The following is a 21,148-nucleotide window of genomic DNA, read 5'->3' as shown; positions in this document are numbered from 1 at the left end:
GGCTTGGATCTGGCATTGCTGTGGCTGTGGTGTAGGCCAGCAGCTACAGCTCCGATTTGACTGCTAGCCTGGGAACCTTCATATGCCATGGGTACAACCCTAAAAAGACAAAAAAGAAAGAAAAGAAAAATAAATAGGAATGAAGATGGACAGAATCTATACACTGAGACCTACAAAACATAGCTAAAAGAAATTAAAGAAGCCTTAAATAAAAGGAGATATATAATATTTCTGTATGGTAAGACTCAACCATGCTAAAATGACCGTTCTGCCCAAATTGGTCTAGTGAGTCAATACAATTTCTATCAAAATGCCTGCAGAACTTTTTTCAGAAATTGATAAGCTTATTCTAAAATTCATATGGATGGGAGTTGTGAGGTGCAGCAGGTTAAGGATCTGGCGTTGTCACTGTAGTGGCTTAGGCTGCTGCTGTGGCATGGATTCGATCCCTGGCCTGGGAACTTCCACATGCTGTGGGTGTGGCCAAAAATTTTTTAAAAAGTATAAAATTCTTATGTAAATGAAAGAGACCTAGAATGCCAAAAGCAACTTTGAAAAAAGGAACAAAGTTGGAAGATTTATAACACTTTATTTCAGGGCTTGTTATTGCTTTATTATTGCGCTAAAATAGACAAATAGATCAAAGAAAAATACAAATTCCAGAAGCAAATCAGAAATATGCAGTCAGTTTATTTTTGGAGTTCCTGCTGTGGGACAACAGGATTGGTGGCATCTTGGGAGCACTGGGTCACAGGTTTGATCCCCACCCTGGCACAGTGGGTTAAGGATCTGGCTTTGCTGCAGCTGTGGCTTAGGTCATGACTGTGGCTCAGATCTGATCCCTGGCCTGGGAACTCCGTATGCCATAGGGTGGCAAAGAATGAAAAAAAAAAAGTTCATTTATTTATTTATTGTCTTTTTAGGGCAGTACCTGCAGCATATGGAGGTTCCCACGCTAGCAGTTGAATCAGAGCTACAGCGGCCACCTATACCACAGCCACAGCAACGCCAGATCCGAGCCGCTTCTGCGACCTACACCACAGCTTATGGCAACACCAGATCCTTAACCCACTGATCGAGGCCAGGGATTGAACCTGCGTCTTCATGGATACTAGTCAGTTTTGTTTCCACTGAGCCATGATGAGAACTCCCAAAATTTATTTTTGATGAAAGTTTAGAAATGATTCAATGGAGAAATCATAATCTCTCAATAATGGTGCTGAAACAATTGGATATTCATTTGGAAATAGAGTCATTTGAAAAACTTTGATTCACATGTCTTCTCATATAGTTTACTCCAAATGGATCATAGACCTTAAATGTAAAACTAAGAAGTAAATATAAAAACCTAAACATAAAACCTCAAACTATAAAACTTTTATGCAAAAAAATCTTTCTAACCTTATATTGCACCAAGATTTTTTTAGATACAGAACCAAAAGCATGATCCATAAAAGAAAAATTGATAAATTGGACATTGTCAAGATTACAAATTTCTGGTCTTCAAAAGACAAATATTTGTGATTGGCAGAAAATATTTGTCGATTACATGCTGATAAAGGACTTGTATCTGGAATATCTATTTTTTATTTTATTTTTATTTTTATTATAGTTGATTTGCAATGTTCTGTCACTTTCTGCTGTACAGCAGTGACCCAGTTATACAAATACATACATTCTTTTTCTCACATTATCCTCCATCATGTTCCATCACAAGTGATTAGATATCGTTCCCTGAGCTGTACAGCAGGATCTCATTGCTTATCCACTCCACATGCAATCGTTTGCATCTGCTAGTCGCAAATTCCCCACCCCCACCCCCCTCTTGACAACCACACATCTGTTCTCCATGTCCATGAGTTTGTTTCTTTTCTGTAGATAGGTTCATTTGTGCCATATATTAGATTCCAGATATAAGTGATATCATATGGTATTTGTCTTTCTCTTTCTGGCTTACCTCACTTAGTATAAGAGTTCCTAGGTCCATCCATGTTGCTGCAAATGGCATTATTTTGTTCTTTTTTATAACTGAGTAGTATTCCATTGTGTATATATACCACATCTTCTTCACCCATTCATCTGTTGATGGACATTTAGGTTGTTTCCATGTCTTGGCTGTTGTGAATAGTGCTGCCATGAACATAGAGGTGCATGTGTCTTTTTCAGGGAAAGTTTTATGTGGATATATGCCCAAGAGTGGGATTGCTGGGTCATGTGGTAGTTCTATATTTAATTTTCTAAGGTACCTCCATACTGTTTTTCATAGCGGCTGTACCAATTTACAATCCCACCAACCGTGTAGGAGGGTTCCCTTTTCTCCTGGACTGTATCTTTTTTTAAAACTCAAAGATAACCCCACAGACACACAAAACCTGCAGTTCCACATGGAACAGTTCCCTCTGAAAGAAATCCACAAACTAGCTGAGCGACCCCTACACATCAGGCAAATGAGACAAAAGCCTGCATTGAAATGGAGAGAAAAGACTGATACAATCCTTGCCACGACCCCAGCCCCAGCACAGCAAGGTACAATTGGTAGGGAACTTACAGCTTTCACCTTCTCCCTGAGGAGAGAAGCGTTCGGAACCAGCCTCTAGTGTTCATAGTATTAAGACTTCCATCTGAGGGACAGGCCCCAAAACACCCGGCACTGAAAGCTAATGGGGCCTGTGTCCTTGAGACCCGCTGGAGCCCAGCAAACAAAGAAACAGTTTGTAAAGGGTTTGCAAAGACTCATTGTGACTATACCGCCCAGGCTCAGTGCTGAGGCAGCAGATAGAAATATCTTTCTCCTAGACTTTCCCTTAAAGAAGTCTATTTTCTATAAAATTAAAAAATTTTTTTCTTTTATTTTTTTATAAAAGTAGAGTTGATTTACAGTGTTGTGCCAGTTTCTGCTGTACAGTAAAATGATGCAGTCATACCTATGTACACATTATTTTTCTCGTATCATCCCCTGTCATGTTCTGTCCTGAGAGTCTGGACACAGTTCGCTGTGCTGTACAGCAGGACCCAATTGCCCATCTGTTCTAGATGTAAGAGTTTGCATCTGTTAACCACCAGGCTCACAGTTTACCCTGTTCCCTTCCCCCTCTCCCTTGGTACCCACAAGTCTGTTCTCCATGTCTGTGAGTCTGCTTCTGTTCTGTAGGTAGGTTCATTATGCCCTATTTTAGATTCCACATATAAGAGATATCACATGGTATTTGTCTTTCTCTTTCTGACTTACTTCACTTAGTATGAGAGTCTCTAGGTCCATCCATGTGGCTGCACATGGCCTTATTTTGTTCTTTTTTATGGCTGAGTAGTATTCCGTTGTGTATATGCACCACATCTTCTAAATCCATTCATCTGCCGATGGACATTGAGGTGGTTTCCATGTTTGGCTATTGTGAATAGTGCTGCAATGGACATAGGGGTGCACCTATCTTTTTGAATTGTAGTTTTGTCTGGCTATATGCCCAGGAGTAGGATGGCTGGGTCATATGGTAGTTCTATATTTAGTTTTCTGAGGTACCTCCATACTGTTTGCCATGGTAATTGTACCTATTTATTTATTTATTTTTGTCTTTTTGTCTTTTCTAGGGCTGCACCCTCAGCATATGGAGGTTCCCAGGCTAGAGGTCTAATCAGAGCTGTTGCCGCCGGCCTACACCACAGCCACAGCAACACCAGATCCTTAACCCACTGAGGGAGGCCAGGGATCAAACCCGCAACTTCATGGTTCCTAGTCGGGTTCGTTAACCACTCAGCCACGATGGGAACTCCAGTTGTACCAATTTACATTCCCACCAACAGTGCAGGATTTTTTCCACACCCTTTTCTCTACACACTCTATAGTATTTACGGTTTGGGGTTTTTTTTGTTTTTGTATTTTTCCCTTTTTTGGCCGCCCCACAGCATATGGAGTTCCTGGGCCAGGGATCAGATCTGAGCCTTCGTCAAGACCTACCCTGCAAGTGTGGCCATGCCAGATCCTTAACCCACTGTGCCAGGTGGGGGATCAAACCTGCATCCCAGCGCTGCAGAGACACCACTGACCCTGTTATGCCACAGTGGGAACTCCTAGCATTTATTGTCTGTAGACTTTTTTTCTTTTCTTTTCTTTTCTTTTTTTTTTGTCTTTTTTCCATTTCTTGGGCTGTTTCCGCGGCATATGGAGGTTCCCAGGCTAGGGGTCGAATCGGAGCTGTAGCCGCCGGCCTACACCAGAGCCACAGCAACGCGGGATCCAAGCCAGGTCTGCGACCCTCACCACAGCTCACGGCAACGCCGGATCGTTAACCCACTGAGCAAGGCCAGGGATTGAACCCACAACCTCATGGTTCCCAGTCGGATTTGTTAACCACTGATCCACGACGGGAACTCCTGTAGACTTTCTGATGATGGCCATTCTGACTGGTGTCAGGTGATACCTCATTGTAGTTCTCATTTCCATTTCTCTAATGATGAGTGCTATTGAGCATCTTTCCATGCGTCTGTGGGCCACCTGCATGTTGCCTTTGGAGAAATGTCTATTTAGAGTTTCTGTCCACTTTTTTGATGGGGTTGTTGGTTTTTAAAGAGGCCTGTTCTCAGCCTGAGGGTCAGATCCCTAATGAAACATACATCTGGGATGTGACAGCGATTCTGCCCGAGGCTGAGGAGGCTGGCGAGCACCATCCAGGGGCTCCTCCTCTGGTATCTCCCTGAAAGGAGCTTGTGCGTGTCTAGAACCCTGGGCTTTGTGACCGCCACCCAGAGGACACACCCCTTCATCTGGTGGCCAGCCTGGCTGTGTTAGTGGGTCCCCTTGGACTTTATCGAACAAAGAAACAGTTATTGACTGGCTATCCTTTAGGCTTCAGTGCAGAGAGAACAGACAGAAACACTAGCTCCTATTCTTTCCCGGGAAAAGGTCTATTTGCCTCATTCAAAAGCCGCTGTCTGGAGTTCCCGTCGTGGCGCAGTGGTTAACGAATCCGACTAGGAACCATGAGGTTGCGGGTTCGGTCCCTGCCCTTGCTCAGTGGGTTAATGATCCGGCGTTGCCGTGAGCTGTGGTGTAGGTTGCAGACGCGGCTCGGATTCTGAGTTGACCCCTAGCCTGGGAACCTCCATATGCCGCGGGGAGCAGCCCAAGAAATAACTAAAAAAAACAAAACAAAACAAAAGCCGCTGTCTAAGGGCCCGGCTCCCAGTCACTGCACATCCGCATCCACGTGCTGACCGAGACCCTCCCCTTGGAGACAAGACAGGTCTTGACCCGCCTTCCTTCCTGGGAGCCAATAAGAACAAAGAAGGCAGTTTGAGAGGCCACCCAGAACCAAGCCTGGGCTGAAGGATAAGGTTTACCGTCTACAGGGACCCCTCTCTGAAGACGGGGCGAGGCAGCTATTGTATCTAAGCCACAGAAACCCACACAGAGAATCAAGGAAAATGAAGAAAGAGGAGTATGTTCCCAACAAAGGAACAAGATAAAAGTCCAGAAACATACCTTCATGCCATGGAGATAAGTGATTTCCCTGCGAAGAGTTCAAAACAATGGCCATAAAGATGCTTACTGATGCTTGAGAGAGTACTAGGCGGGAGTTCCCGCTGTGGCGCGGCAGGGTCAGCAGTGTGTCTGGAGCCCTGGGAGGCACGTTCGATCCCTGGCTGGGCACGGTGGATTAGGGATCCAGCACTGCCACAGCAGTGGCATGGGTCGCAACTGTGGCTCCCATCTGATGCATATGCCTCGGGGTGGCCAAGAAGGAAAGAAAAGGAAAGAAAGTCCTAAGCATCAATCATAGAGATAGAAACAGACTCATAGACACAGAGAACAGACCTGTGGTCGCCAAGGGGGCAGGAGGAGGGAGTGAGGCTGGACTGGGAGTTTGGAGTTAGTAGATGCAAACTGTTCTGTTTAGAATGGGTAAGCAATGAGCTCCTGCTGTACAGTGCGGGGAACCATGTCCAACTTCTTGGGTAGACCATAATGGAAGGTAATATAAGAAAGGGAGAGTTCCCTTTGTGGCTCAGCGAAAACGAACCCAACTAGTATCCACGAGGACCTGGGTTCCATCCCTGGCCCTGTCAGTGGGTTAAGGATCTGGTGTTGGTGTGAGCTGTGGTCTAGGTCACAGACGTGGCTCGGTCTGGCATTGCTATTGCTGTGATGTAGGCTGGCAGCTGTAGCTCCCATTCAGCCCCTAGCCTGGGAACTTCCATATGTCACAGGTGCAGCCCTGAAAAGAAAAAAAAAGGGGAAAAAAATATATGACTCAGTCACTTTGCTGTTCAGCAGACTTTGGCACAATATTGTAAATCAACTCTACTGTAATTTAAAAAAATCATAGAGCTGAATAACAGATAGTAGTAATTGAACTAGAACATTCAAGAGGATTTCAAACTGCAGATTAGAAAGTGGAGGACAGGATCATTGGGCTCAGGACAGCAGGGGAATTCATCGAATCAGAGGAACAACAGCAGCAAAAGAGCGAAGATAGCTAAGGGGCTGAAGGGACACCATCAAGTGGGAGAATATTTGCAATATAGGGGTCCCAGAAGGAAAAGAGAAGGAGAAAGGGTCAGAAAGTTTATTCAAAGAGATAATGGCTGAAAAATTCCCTAATCCAGGAAAAGACACAAACATCCAAATCCAAGAAGCCCAGCGAGTTCTAAGTAAAGTGAACCTCAAGAGACCCATCAAGACACATTTTGGCGTTCCCTTCGTGGCTCAGCGGAAACGAATCTGCCTAGTATCCGTGAGACCGCAGGTTCCATCCCTGGCCTCACTCAGTGGGTTAAGGATCCGACGTTGCTGTGGCTGTGGGGTAGGCCAGCAGCTGTAGCTCTGATTTGACCCCTAGCCTGGGAACCACCATATGCCTTGGGTGTGGCCCTAAAAGACAAAAAAAAAAAAAAAAAAAAAAGAAGAAGAAGAAGATACACTTTAAGTAAATTATCAAAAATTAAAGGAGAAAATCTTAAAAGCAACAAGAAAAAAAAAATCCCAACTCGTTACACCCAAGGGAAACCTTATAATACTATTAGCAGATTTTGCAGCAGAAACTTTGTAGACCAGAAGGGAGTGGCATTTTATATTTAAAATACTGAAAGAGGAATTCCCGTGTGGCACAGGGGGTTAAGGATCTGGCGTTGTCATTGCTGGGGCTCTGATTACAACTGTGGCGTGGGTTCGATCCCTGGCCCGTGAACTCCCTCAGGAGATGGGTGTGGCAAAAACAAACAAACAAACAAACAAAAACCCTCAAAATTGAAGGAGAGTTTTCCAGGCCGGCAAAAGCTGAGGGAGTTCATTACCACTAGACTAGCTTTATGTGAAACGTTGAAAAGTCTTCTTCAAGTTGAAACAAAGGGACATTAATTAGTAACAGGAAAATACATACGAGTATAAATTTCACTGGGTAAGGTAAATATATAGGTAGATTCAGAATATTCTGATTAGTAATAGTGATGGGTAAATCATTTGTAAATCTGGTATGAAGGTAAAAGACAAAAGCAGTAAAAAAAAAAAAAAACTATAACTGTGATAATTTGTTAGTGGATACACAAAATAAAAAGATTTAAATTAGGACATCAAAAACATAAAAGAAAAAAAATAATAATAAAGGAGTTCCCGTCGTGGCGCAGTGGTTAACGAATCCAACTAGGAACCATGAGGTTGTGGGTTCAATCCCTGGCCTTGCTCAGTGGGTTAAGGATCCGACATTGATGTGAGCTGTGGTGGAGGTCGCAGACGCAGCTCAGATCCCGCATTGCTGTGGCTGTGGGGTAGGCCAGCAGCTACAGCTCTGATTAGACCCCTAGCCTGGGAACCTCCATATGCCACAGGAATGGCCCTAGAAAACGCAAAAAGACAAAAATAAATAAATAAATAAATAAATAAATATAAGGTATGTGTAGGGGGAGAATAAAAATACAGAGCTTTAGTATGCATTGAAATTTAGATGGTTATCAACTTAAAATAGATTTAATAAATAAGTTGTTTTAAATAAGCCTCACATTAACCACAAAAAAAAAAACCTCTAATAGATACTCAAAAGGTAACAGAATGTAAGCATACCACTGCAAAAATCCATCAAAACACAAAGGATGGGGGGAGTTCCCACTATGGCGCAGTGGGTTAAGAATCTGACTTGCAGCTACTCAGTTTTCTGCGGAGGCGCAGGTTTGATCCCTGGCCAGCGCAGTGGGGTAAAGGATACAGCATTGCCACAGCTGCTGGGTAGGTCACAGCTATGGCTCAGATTCAGTCCCTGGCCTGGGAACATCCATAACCTTCAAACGGCTAGATGAAAAGGTACATGAAATTATCAACAGAATGCCAATCAAAACCATAAGACATTCGTTCCCTTGTGGTACAGCAGGGTAAGGATCTGGCATTGTCACTTCAGTGGCTCTGGTTTCTGCAGTGGCTCAGGTTCCATCCCTAGCCTGGGAACTTCCACATGCCATGGGTGTAGCCAGAAAACAAACAGACAAACAAAAAACACCGTCAGGTATTACCTCACACCTGTTAGAAGGACTGTCATTAAAAAGATGGAAGATGACAAGTGTTGGAATGAATGTGGACAAAAGGGAACCCTACTGCAGAGTTGGAGGGAATGTAAATCGGAGCAGCTACCAGGGAAATCGGGATGGAGGTTCCTCAAAAAATTAAACATAGAACTACTGTATAAGCCAGCAGTTCTACTTCTGGTGTTTATCTGAAGTAAACCAAATCAGACTAGTGTCTATAGGTATGCCTCTAGGATACCAATCCTGCACCCACATAAAAGCAGCATTTTCTTTTCTTTTCTTTTATGTCTTTTTGCCTTTTCTAGGGCCATTCCCGTGGCATGTGGAGGTTCCCAGGCGAGGGGTCCAATCAGAGCTGTAGCCACCGGCCTACACCACAGCCACAGCAACTCGGGATTGGAGACGGGTCTGTGACCCACACCACAGCTCACGGCAACACCGGATCCTTAACCCACTGAGCGAGGCCAGGGATCGAACCCGCAACATCATCGTTCCTAGTCAGATTCATTAACCGCTGCGCCACGATGGGAACTCCCAAAAGCAGCATTTTCAACATGGGCTAAAAAGTCATTTTGCAAAAAGTGCAAGATTTTTACATCTGCTGATGTAATTGCAGCAACAGCTTCATGAATTTCCTTTTCTTTTTTTAAAGTCTTTTAAAAATTATGGTTGATTTACACTGTTGTGTTAACTTCTGCTGTACAGCAGAGTGATGCAGTTATACATACAAATATATTGTTTTTCATATTCTTTCCATTTAGGTTTATCGTAGGATATCGAGTGTAGTTCCCTGTGCTATACAGTAGGACCTTCTGTTTATCCGTTCCATATACAATAGTTTACATCTGCTGATCCCAAACTCCCAATCCATCCTTCTCCAGCCCCCCCTCCCCTTTGGCACCCAGAGGTCTGTTCTCTATGTCTGCGAGTCTATTTCTGCTTCATGGCTGAGTTCGTGTATGTCATGTTTTAGATTCCGCATGTAAGTGACATCATAGGATATGTGTCTTTCTTTTCTGACTTCCTTCATTGAGTAGGATCATCTCCAGGTCCATCTATCTATGTTGCTGCAAATGGCATCATTTCTTTCTTTTTCCTGGCTGAGTACTACCCCGTTGTATATATGGACCGCGGAGAGATCTTGTTTACTGTGACATGCAAATGACCGGGGAGGTGAATTACTCATTGAAGCTGATGAGCATCATATGGCATTTGAAGCAGATGGAACACTTGAGCTCCCTGCCGTGGCAACAGAGGTGCTCTGCGATTATTACTGTAGGATAGTTTACATGCTGTTTTATGAAGCCATGACTTATTTCTGCGTCTTTACATTTCTCCCAACCGTAAATGTCACTGTGTTTGGTATGTGAGTGTTTGTACATGTAAATTTTGATAAACTTCAACTTTTTTTTTTTTTTTGGCCTTGCCCATGGTATGCAGAAGTTCCTGGGCCAGGGATCGAACCCTTGCCACAGCAGTGACCCAAGCCACAACAGCGACAATACCAGATCCTTAACCCACTACACCACCAGGGAACTCCAAGTTCAACATTTCATAATAGATTTGTGTATATTTTTTGGTAGTCAATGATAAAAAGACTAGTATCTATGTATATTTTATGCATTCATGACATATCTAACTTTTTCTTAATTTGTTCACCATATTTCCAAGCTATGGCATTCATCTGTGGGTTTTTGCAAATTGTCACAAATCGCCAAAATTTTCGCCAAAATCTCTAATGTGTTTATAGAACCAAATGCTTGTGCAAGTGGACCTGCCCCGTTCAAATCCACATTGTTCAAGAGTCAACTGTGTCTAGACAATGAAGTATTATTCAACCGTAAAAAAAAAGAAATCAATCCTGCCGTTTGTGACAACAGGGATGCCCTTCTGGGCATTCTGCCGAGTGAAATACGTCAGGCAAATTCTGTATCATTTCATTCTATGTGGAATCTAAAAAGAAGAACTCGTAGAAACAGAGACCTGATTGGTGTTTGCCGGAGGCGGGAGTAGGAAGTGAGAGAAGTGAGTGCAGGGGGTCAGAAGGTGCAAACCGACAGTTAGAAGATTAATAAGCTCTGGGGTGTGAGGTACAAGGTGGTGGCTGTAAGTCACCAACACAGGTTTCCCCACTCTCTGAAAGCAGAGCGTCCCCGTGCAATGCTTTGTAAGCCGAGATAGCGTAAAGCATCTTGCTAATGGAGAGAATAAATGGAGAGAAAGCCCAGATGCTCAAAGACACAGTTCAAAGCTATGATGGCTTGATGGTGAGATGCTGAGTGTGGTTTCCACGGCAAGAGTTTGGCAGTACCCCTCTCTGTGGCTGGGGTTCAAGCTGCCTCTGTACTAGCTCGCTAGAAAACCAACCCTGAATACTATTTTTGCTTTTCACTTTTTCCCATACAATCAAAACACCTCTCCAGCTTTCTTTCTGTGAAGGAAAACAGGTATTCATGCAGGTCTTTTGTAAAAGCGAAATGGTGTCAAAACGTTCGAAAATGGGGAGATATTTGTACTCTATTAAACATGTGAAAGTTGCTAAAAGGGTGGATCTTAAAAGTTCTCATCCCAAGGAAAAAATTCTGTAACTGTGAGCCGATCGGTGTTAAATAAACATATTGTGGTAATCACATCACAGGGTATACACGACTGTGTATCATGTTGTGTACCTGTTCTGTCAACAATATCTCAATAAAACTGGAGGGGACTCTCAAAACTCAATAATAAGAAAATAACCCAATTTTATTTTTTTAATTTTTATTTTTGGCCACACCCATGGCATGTGGAAGTTCCAGAGCCAGGGATCGAACCCGTGCCACAGCAGCCACCTGAGCTGCTGGAGTGACAACACCGGATCCTTAATCCATTCTGCCACAAGGGAGCTCCTGAATACCCGGATTTTAAAAGAGTTGATTTGGGCAAACGATGTGAACAGACATACCACCAAAAAATCTGTAGGATTTGTCAGATAAGCCTCGGAAAGGATGTCCAGTATCATTAATAGGAAAATGCAAAGTAAAACTACAATGAGATGCACTATGCCTATTGGAATGGCTAAAATAAAAAATTCTCATCATACCAAGTGTTGGCAAGAATGTGGCACAATTGGAGCTCCCGATACACTGCTAAGAGGGAGGTAAATTGACACACCCTCTTTGGAGGACAGTTGGCACTTTCCTAAAAAGTTACACAGATACCTCCCATACGACCGAATCAGTCTACTCTTTGACAGTTACTTGAGAAAAATGAAAGCATAGGCCACACCTCGACTTTTATACAAAGGTTCATAGCAGCTTTGTTTGCAAGATCCTCAAAGTAGGAACAGCCCAAATTCTACCAGCAGGTGGGTGAATTAAAATATTGTGTTGTATCTATATAATCGACTACCACTCAGCAATTAAAAGGAAGGCACTGCCAATATAGGCAGACCTGTTTTACTGCATTTCGCTGTGTTTTGCTTCACGGATATTGCATTTTGTATCAAAAGAAGGCTTGTGTCAACCCTGCCTCGAGCAAGTCTGTGGGTGCCATTTTTCCAACAGCATGTGTTCACTTCTTATCTCTGTCGTGTTTTGGTAATTTCACAGCTTTTCAAACTCTTTCATTATTCTTCTCTTTGTCATCGTGATCTCTGATGAGTGGTCATTGATGTTACTGCTCTAACTTGCTGAAGGCTCAGAGGAGGGTTAGCGTTTTTTAGCAAGAAAGTCTTTCTTTCTTTTTTCCTTTTTGGCCACCCCATGGCATGTGGAGTTCCCAGGGATCAGATCCAAGCTGCAGATGCAGCCTATACCTCAGCTTTGGTAATGCAGGATCCTTTAATCTACTGTGCCAGGCCAGAGATGGAACCTGCATCCTGGCACTGCAGAGATGCCGCCCGTCCCATAGTGCCACAGCGGGAACTCCGAGAAAGTGTTTCTGAATTAAAATATGTATGTTGTTTTCTTACGTATAATGCTACCAGCACTTAGACTACAGTATAGTGTAAACGTAAGTTGACATGGGCTGGGAAACCAGGAAGAAACCAATAAATTGGTTTCTTAGTTGCTCAGCCTCATTCCAAATGCTTGACGGCAACTGAGGACCACCACCCTGGAGAGCAACGACCCGGAAATATTTCCATCACTGAAGGCTGTTTCCTTGGACGGCACTGGTCTAAGTACCTCTGCTTCAGATTAATAGTAAGACTTGCTTCATGAACTCACTTCATGAACGTGCGTTTCCCGCCTGCTTTCCTATTGGCCACTTTTGCTTGGTTACATTTTGTTGTGTTGTAAGATGAATACATGTTTTCTTTTTAAGGTGTGCCTGTCTCAACATCATCGTCTTTGTTTTGTTTTGCAGTTGTTTTTTCAGCAATGATCTTTGAGACTATTACAAATCAAGACCTGCCTGTGATCCAGTGCATTTTAATCAACCATAGGAACAATGATTCATCGGTGGGGACCACGTCATCGAATCCTATGGTAAAGTTATGTTAAAATTATAACTTTAGTTGTTTTCTCTAGAGACCATACTTAGTACGCTACTGAGACTTGCTATGGCTTATGGGCTTTTCTTTTTATGTATTTAAGTAGACTGTGTACTTGTACACGGGACAGATGCATCAGTACTCATTGCTCCCTCGCCCACCTTTCCATCAAGAGTCATGTTTTCTTTGGGTTTGGGTTTAGGAGGGACTGCAAGGCTCAGAAGGAACAGGAAACAGGAATTTCCCTTTCTCCTTAAAAAGAAGCCAGGCTTCTCTCTCAAGCCCGAAACCTGAAGTTCCATCTGCCTCCTGGATATAGATTAGTAGATTTTCTGCTTACTCATTAAAACCTGCCCATATGATTTATTTCATTTCTATTTCCCCAAACCTATTCTTGTTCGGATCGATTTCTGTTTCTGGCCCTGTCTAGTCCTGAGGCTCAGCATCATGTTGGACCGCCTCCTCTCGCCTGCCTTCGTATTGGGTCAGTTACCAGGTCTTGTCAATGTGAGGTCTTCTATAACCAGCTCATGTTCTCTAGGCTTGCTGCCGCTTCCCTGATTCAGACCCTCATTGACTCCCCCCAGGTCACAATATTGTAAGCGGCTTCTCCCTTCTGCAGTTTGGCTCAGGTAGGGCCGCCAGACTGTTCTTTCTGAAGCACAGTGAGAACCTTTACAACCTGCCTTGGTCTTCCCCTGATTTAAACTGACATGCAAATATCTCCATAATTTGGCTCTGGCGCCTTCAAGTTCCAGGCTTGTGGGTTTGGGGTTTGGTTTGTTGTTGTTGTTTGTTTGTTTTTTGATCACACCCCTGGCATGCAGAAGTTCCCAGGCCAGAGAGCAAACCATGCCTTAGAGCAGTGACCCAAGCCACAGCAGTGACCATGCCGGATCCTTAACCCACTAAGCCACCAGGGAGCTCCTCCAAGCTTGTTTTTCATTGCTCTTTTTCATGCTCTTCATCTGACATAGCCTAGATATTTATGCAAATGAAGGAAGCTTGAATGATAGAGAACTGAAAATATTAGAAGTCTATGTACAATAAAAAGTGAACACAGGGAGTTCCCGTCGTGGCGCAGTGGTTAACGAATCCGACTAGGAACCATGAGGTTGAGGGTTCGATCCCTGGCCTTGCTCAGTGGGTTAACGATCCGGTGGTGCCGTGAGCTGTGGTGTAGGTTGCAGACGCGGCTCTGATCCTGCGTTGCTGTGGCTCTGGCGTAGGCTGGTGGCTACAGCTCCGATTAGACCCCTAGCCTGGGAACCTCCATATGCCGCGAGAGCAGCCCACGAAATAGCAAAAAGACAAAAAAAAAAAAAAAAAAAAAGTGAACACAGGTGTTCCCATTGTGGTGCAGTGGAAACAAATTCGACTAGGAGCTATGAGGTTGCAGGTTCGATCCCTGGCCTCGCTCAGTGGGTTAAGGATCCAGCATTGCCGTGAGCTGTGGTGTAGGTGACGGACGCAGCTCGGATCTGATGTTGCTGTGGCTGTGGTGTAGGCCAGCGGCTACAGCTCTGATTTGATCCCTAGCCTGGTGACCTCCATATGCTGCAGGTGGGGCCCTAAAAGACAAAAGACACACACACACACACACCACACACACACACAAAAGAAGAGCGTAAATTAGCCAGTTCCATGGATTTTATCTGGTTGAGGATTCACACAAATGTATAGTCACTGTTTTCTTCTACATAGGTGTAATACTCAGATACACGACACGGTTTCCTGGACCCCAGAATCAGAAATATTTAAAAATATTCTCAGAGTGAAGTAGGTTTCAGTAAAAACAGTCTACATGAATGTAAAACTCTTGACAATACTTTCTTTTTTTTTTTTTTTGGCTTCTTAGGGTCACACCTGTGACACATGGAGGTTCCCAGACCAGGGGTCTAATTAGAACCACAGCTGCCGGCCCACACCACAGCCGCAGTAATGCCAGATCTGAGCCGCGTCTGTGACCTACACCACAGCTCACAGCAGCGCAGGATCTTTAACCCACTGAGTGAGGCCAGGGATCGAACCCGAAACCTCATCGTTCCTAGTTGGAATCATTTCCACTGAGCCAAGATGGGAACTCCAATACATGATTTTTTTAATGCCAGAAGCGTGATTGGTTTTAATTTCTTAGCACATATTGGTGTTGTTGGCTTGTTAGTAATTAAGGCATTTTGCATACATAATATTTTAGTGCAGGCAAAAAATTTTTAATGTTATTCGCTATGGCGTTTTAAACTTTGTGTCTTTTCAGTATGTAAAAATAGCTGCACACGTTTAAGTGGGTTTGGTTTTTTTGTGGTTTTTTTTTTTTTTTTTTTTGTCTATTTTAGGGCCATACTTGCAGCATATGGAGGTTCCCAGGCTAGGGGTCAAATTGGAGCTACAGCTGCCAGCCTACGCCATAGCCACAGCAAGGTAGGATCCCAGCTGCATCTGCAACCTACGCCACAGCTCATGGCAATGCCAGATCCTTAACCCACTGAGCAAGGCCAGGGATTGAACCCGCAACCTCATGGTTCCTAGTCAATTCATTTCTGCTGCACCTTGACGGGAACTCCCTAAGTATTTTTTGTTGTTTTTTTTTAAATAAAAGACAATCTTTTAAGAAATTTATGATGATTGGTCTTGGTCCCTAGTATTAGGCCCTGCATTTTTATTTATTTTTTCTTTTTTAGGGGGGTGGCCCCATGGCATATGGAGTTCCCGGGCCAGGGATCAGATCTGAGCTGCAGTTGTGACCTCCACTGCAGCTTCAGCAACACTGGATCCTTTTAACCCACTGTGCCGGTATGGGATTGAACCTGCATCCTGGCGCTCCAAAAACTCTGCCAATCCTTTTGCTCCATAGCAGGAAGTCCAGTTTTTTTTTAATATAGTATAAATTATATTCTTATGCAATATTCAGGATCGTATTAAGACCTAGTAGTTCTTAGAGTTCCCTGGAGGCCCAGAGCGTTAGGGATCCAGTGTTGCCACTGCTGTGGCTCTGGTTACTGTGGTGCTAGGAGTTCGATCCCTGGCCCGGGAACTTCCACCTGCTGTAGGTGTGGCAAAAACAAAACAAACAAACAAAAAAACCCAGTAATTCTTAAACAACATAAGACAACCATCAAATCCTAACTGTGGCAAAGCTTTGTTTTCACCTTCTTAGAGCCGAAGCTGCTCCTTTGGGATATTTTCCCACTTTGATATGAACTAGATTGTTAGGGCATCAGCAGCTTTTTAAAAAAAATGGTTTTGATTTCTTCCACAATTCACAGTTCCCAGACGAGACATCTTTCTAAAAATCGTATCCCTTCAGGGGTATTTTGAAGAACCAAGCACTCTTTCGTAGACAAAGCTTGCCCATGCAACTCTGAGAAATAAACAACTCCATCCTGAGCTGTGTGACAGTGTATCTTGGAAATGAAATAAGATGATCTTACTGTTCCCACCGTCCGCTGAAGTGTTGTTTCACATCTGACAGTTTCCATCGCTTATCGTTTCTGTTTGAAGATTAAGATGGTTCGTGTCGGGTTTCTCCACTACAAGGTCACTGTTTTCCCTTTGTGGTTAAAAAGTATTTGGGGGGGGGTGAAAAAGTTCTGTTTCTCCTCCTATTTTCACCCACTGATTGCAGCATGCATTGCTGGATCTTGCCTCTACCAGTTAGTGCCGAGATGTTTGCTAACGATGATTTTCTTTTTCCCCTCATTCCCTCTACCTGGAAGTTTTCTGTGAGGAAGAGCTGTCTCTTCTCTCCATTTTATTTATTTATATCAGTACGGACTCATAGATATTAATTTTATAGTGTGGATTAAAACCCCAAACTACCGTTTTTATTTTGTTGCTGAAATTTTCCCAGCCTTGGCCATTGGGAGCTGTTGCAGCTTGGTTCTTGTATCTTTTCAACATATCCCCGTCATTTCTGAAGCATGTCCTTGCTTTCTGGCGCTACAACATGGTTCAGGCTCATCTTGTATTTTTCCTGCCTTGGCCCTAGAATTAACCATTTCTCCAAGGAGCATTGGTTTCTTAGAGAATGGCATTTAGAAACCAAGAGCTGAGAGCTGGGGGTGTTCATTGCTACTGGATGTCATTGCTTCTAGGTCCTCTCAGAAGACACAGGTAGGAACTACGTCTGTATACGAATCACCTCCATACATCACACTGTATTTATCTCTCTGTAACCTCTAGAGCCATCTCTCCATCTCTCTGTCTGTCTATCTATTGCCATGAGTTCATGCTGACAACTCTGATTTAGTTCAACACCAGAGGGTTCATCCTAGCTTCCCCTCTTTCCTTAGCTATACTTCTCTCTTGGACAGTAGGAGATATGGCTTTCATTATCTACAATAATTTACTTGTGTATTTAATCCTAGTGTAAACGTAACTGGTCAGAATTGCTAACCCACATCCCAGTGAGAAACACGTTTACCAGCCAGAATACTGTACTGTGTGCAATTACTTTTACCTGCTTGCCTGCCTTCCTTCCTGCCTGCCTTGCTTGCTTCCTGCCTTTTTCAACCCCACCCGTGGCATTCAGGAGTTCCCTGGCCAGGGATTGAACCCAAGGTGATGCAGTGACAATGCTAGGTCCTTAACTGCTGCACCACGGAGAAATTCCTCTTTTTTGTCTTTAAACTTAGTGTCCAAAGTATTATTTTCCAAAGTTACTCAGGTCTGTTCTTTTCTTTCCCACCCCTTTCACTCTGGTTATGTTAGCTATTCGTGATACAATTAAGTTTGCTTGGTTTGTATTCCATTTTGAGTTTCCCCGCCCCATGTCCTGGTTGGCTTTAGTGATTTATCCTGAGTATGTGAAACACGATTATGATCCTGAGAGCTAAAGCTCTATAAAAAGATACACTCAGAGAAGTGTCATGCCTTCCTTGTCCCTAACTAGCAAGTTTCCATCCTTTTCCCACCTACACCTACATGCTGTCCTTAACTTAACCAGTCCCATTAGATTTTTTATATTATTGCTATGTTTCTTGTGCACAAATGAGCAGACACATGTCTTTTCTTAATCTCCTTCCTTCTTCTTCTTTTTTTTCTTTTTTTGACCGCCCCACAGCATATGGAGTTCCCGGCCAGGGATCAGATCCAAGTGGCAGTTGCGACCTAAGCTGCAGATGTGGCAACCCACTCTGCCAGGCTTGGGATCCTTAACCCACTGTGCCAGGCTGGGGATCAAACCTGTGTCCCAGCGCTCCCAAGATGCTGCCAATCCCGTTGTGCCACAGTGGGAACTCCATAATCTCCTTCCTTTTTCCGCAAAGGGTAGCACACTTGAAAGTAGATAGTTTTTGCACTGAGCTTTCTTCACTTAGCAGTCTATATAGGAAATCACTGCAAATCCATGTATAAAGTTTGTCCACATCCTTTTTTATAGCTGCATGTCCTCCATTGTGTGGCTGGACCATAGTTTATTCAGCCACTGTCCTGTGTATGCATTTAGGTGGTTTCTAGCATTTTGCAATTACAAATGATGGTGCAGTGAACTGTTAGAGGTATGGTCCTCAAAGTGGGACTTCAGGCTCAGAGGGTCAGTTTGTATGTAGTCCTATTAGGTGGTGCCAGATTCCAGTTCCTCTCCAAAAGGGCTGCACCAGTTTGCTTTTCCCCTAGCAATGTATGGGAGTGGCTGTTTCTTCACAGCCACACCAACAAAATGTGTTGTCATGCTTTAAAATTTTTGCCAGTCTGATGGACAAGCGATGTCTCACTGTAGTTTTAATTTGTGTTTTCACTGTAGTTTTAATTTGTGTTTTTCTGGGAGATCCTGCTGTGATGCAGTGGGTTAAGGATCCAGCGTTGTCTCTGTGGCATCCAGGTCTCTGCCTGGTGCAGGGGGTTAAAGGATCCAGTGTTGCCACAACTGTGGCATATGTCACAGCCATGGCTTCGATTCAGTCCCTGGCCTGGAAACTTCCATATGCTGCAGGTGTGGCCATAAAAAAAAAAAAAATTGAGTTTTTCTGATTATAAGTTTGAACATTTTCTCATATGATGAAAAGTTATTCTTTGTATCTTTTAAATGAATTATCTGTTTGTTTCTTCCCCCCCTCCCATTTTTCTTCTGTGTTTTTGGCTCTGTGTCCTTCAATGTTTAAAAAATTATTTGTATATTATGAGTATAAGCCCTTTATTTCCTTTATTTGTAATATGCATTGCAAATATTTTCTTCTAATATGTCTTTTTTTTTTTTTTTACTTTATTCTGTGTCCATCTTTTGTTTGTTTGCTTGTTTGTTTTGGCCACCTGTGGCATGTGGAAGTTCCCAGGCCAGGGATTGAACTCAAGCCACAGCAGTGACAATGCCAACTCCTTAACCCCTAGGCCACCAGGGAACTTCCTACGTCCATCTTTTAAGATCCAGCACAGTTGCTATACTCCTTGAAGCATCCCCACCTCCAAGTCACCTTCCCCTCCTCTGAAGGTCCAGAGCACTTAAAGGCACCTTTCAAAGTAGTTGGTATCTTTTTATGGGGTGCATTGTATTTCAGTTTGTTTCAGTTATTTCTTCTAATTAGAGTCAAAAGTCTTTAAGGACAAGATCAGTGTCTTTTTTTTTTTTTTTTCTAGTCCCATAGTGCCTAGCAGATCGTCTAGCACTTATTGAATATTGACTAAATGAACTTATCAGGTACTAACTGAACAAATGAACAAATAAAAGCAGAAGTGTGTCTTACGATGAGTAGCAGAATAGCTACCCTGCTCTTCATCTGAAGTAACGTGTGTGTGTGTGTGTGTGTGTGTGTGTGTGTGTGTGTGTGCACTTTTGTGCATGTGTATTCAAGGCCTACACTATGTGTTGGGGGATAGGAGGTGAGCGTCCAGTGGCAGAAGTTGCTCCCACACCCTTCTCTCGTTACATCACAGTTATTTAAGGGGGGCAAGGTGTGTAGTAGTGGCAATGGGTCTGTGGGGTTATCTGCCCAGAAAAGATTAGTTTTACAGTTCCGACTAACACAGACACCAATTTACTCTTCCTCTGCAGATTCTGATCCGTATACCAACAATCACAAAAACATGCGCCTATGTTTTCATTCTCTTCACTTTGTGATGATTGTCCATAGAGTGGCATGCTCGGGCTGCCGTAATGAAGTACTGCAGACTGAGTGAAACCCCAGGACTCTCTTGTCTCATAGTCCCAGAGGCTGGAAGTCTGACGTCTAGATGCTGTCAGCCTGGGCTACTTCTGGAGCCTGGGGTGGGGGGCAGGGTGGGGTCTCCCAGGCCTCTCTCCTGGGCTTGCAAATGGCCAGCTTTACGTTCATGGGGTGCTCTCCCTGTGCGCACAGCTTCCTGCCAATCCCCACTTCTTAGAAGGTCACGGTCAGACCGGACTGAGCCCACCCTCATGGCCTCATTTTGACTTGATCTCCTCTGGGAAGGCCCAGCTCCAATAAGGTCTCGGTCTGCGGTACTGGGGTTAGGACTTCAGCAAGACGAATCTGGGGCGACGCCCGTTCAGCCTGTAACAGTCTGGAACACATTTTTAGAAATGCAGCCTCAAGTTATCTGTCTTCTCTTTAGAGAATTAGAATTCACAGACATTTGAGCCGGGGATCTGTTCTCAGTGGGTCGTGACACCCTTGGGTGCTGTGTGCAGGGTGTCCACGTGTCTGTGTTTGATAAAGATTCCAGCAAAGAAGAAGAGGCATGAAGCATGCCTTTGTGGTAAATGCACGTTGTTTCCTCTGTGACATAGGCGTCAGAAGCCCAGGAAGACCTGGGTTGTGCCTTGAGGCCCAAGAGCAAGGGGACAGTCTACGAAGCAGCCACTGTGGAGGTGGACGTGTCCGCGTCCATCACGCTGCAGGTGCTGGTCGCCACCCCAGGGAACATTTCCTGCCTCTGGGTCTTTAAAAATAGCTCCCGGAATTGCCAGCCACACTTCGACTTGCAAAACAGGTAAGAGCAGGGGCTTTGGGGGGAAATATTTTCTGGCTATAAAGATATTTTCTTGGGGTTCCCATCATGACTCGGCGGAAATGAATCTGACGAGTGTCCATGAGGACGCAGGTTCAATCCCTGGCCTCACTTAGTGGGTTAAGGATCCAGCGTTGCTGTGAGCTGTGGTGCAGGTGCAAGACACGGCTCGGATCTGGCGTTGCTGTGGCTGTGGCGCAGGCCGGCGGCTACAGCTCCTATTTGATCCCTAGCCTGGCAACCTCCATA

At 44.0% G+C, this 21,148-nt stretch overlaps 1 protein-coding gene across 2 annotated transcripts in view; it reads left to right on the top strand.

Moving 5' to 3' along the window:
- FLT3 (fms related tyrosine kinase 3) overlaps positions 1–21,148 on the top strand; it is an 84,965-nt gene that overhangs the window by 12,953 nt on the left and 50,864 nt on the right. The window contains exons 1-3 of one of the 2 annotated variants that reach the window (XM_005668293.3): positions 12,389–12,686; positions 12,850–12,971; positions 20,679–20,881. In XM_005668293.3, coding sequence (XP_005668350.1) covers positions 12,864–12,971; positions 20,679–20,881 — 311 coding nt within the window. In that variant the 5' untranslated portion in view covers positions 12,389–12,686; positions 12,850–12,863. Of the gene's footprint in view, positions 1–12,388; positions 12,687–12,849; positions 12,972–20,678; positions 20,882–21,148 lie in introns of those variants that run through there. The other variant, XM_021065521.1, reaches the window with a different exon arrangement.

The sequence above is a fragment of the Sus scrofa genome, chromosome 11 (genome assembly GCF_000003025.6).
Source record: "Sus scrofa isolate TJ Tabasco breed Duroc chromosome 11, Sscrofa11.1, whole genome shotgun sequence".
Classification (NCBI taxonomy): domain Eukaryota; kingdom Metazoa; phylum Chordata; class Mammalia; order Artiodactyla; family Suidae; genus Sus; species Sus scrofa.
This window is presented reverse-complemented; position numbering and strand designations above follow the sequence as displayed.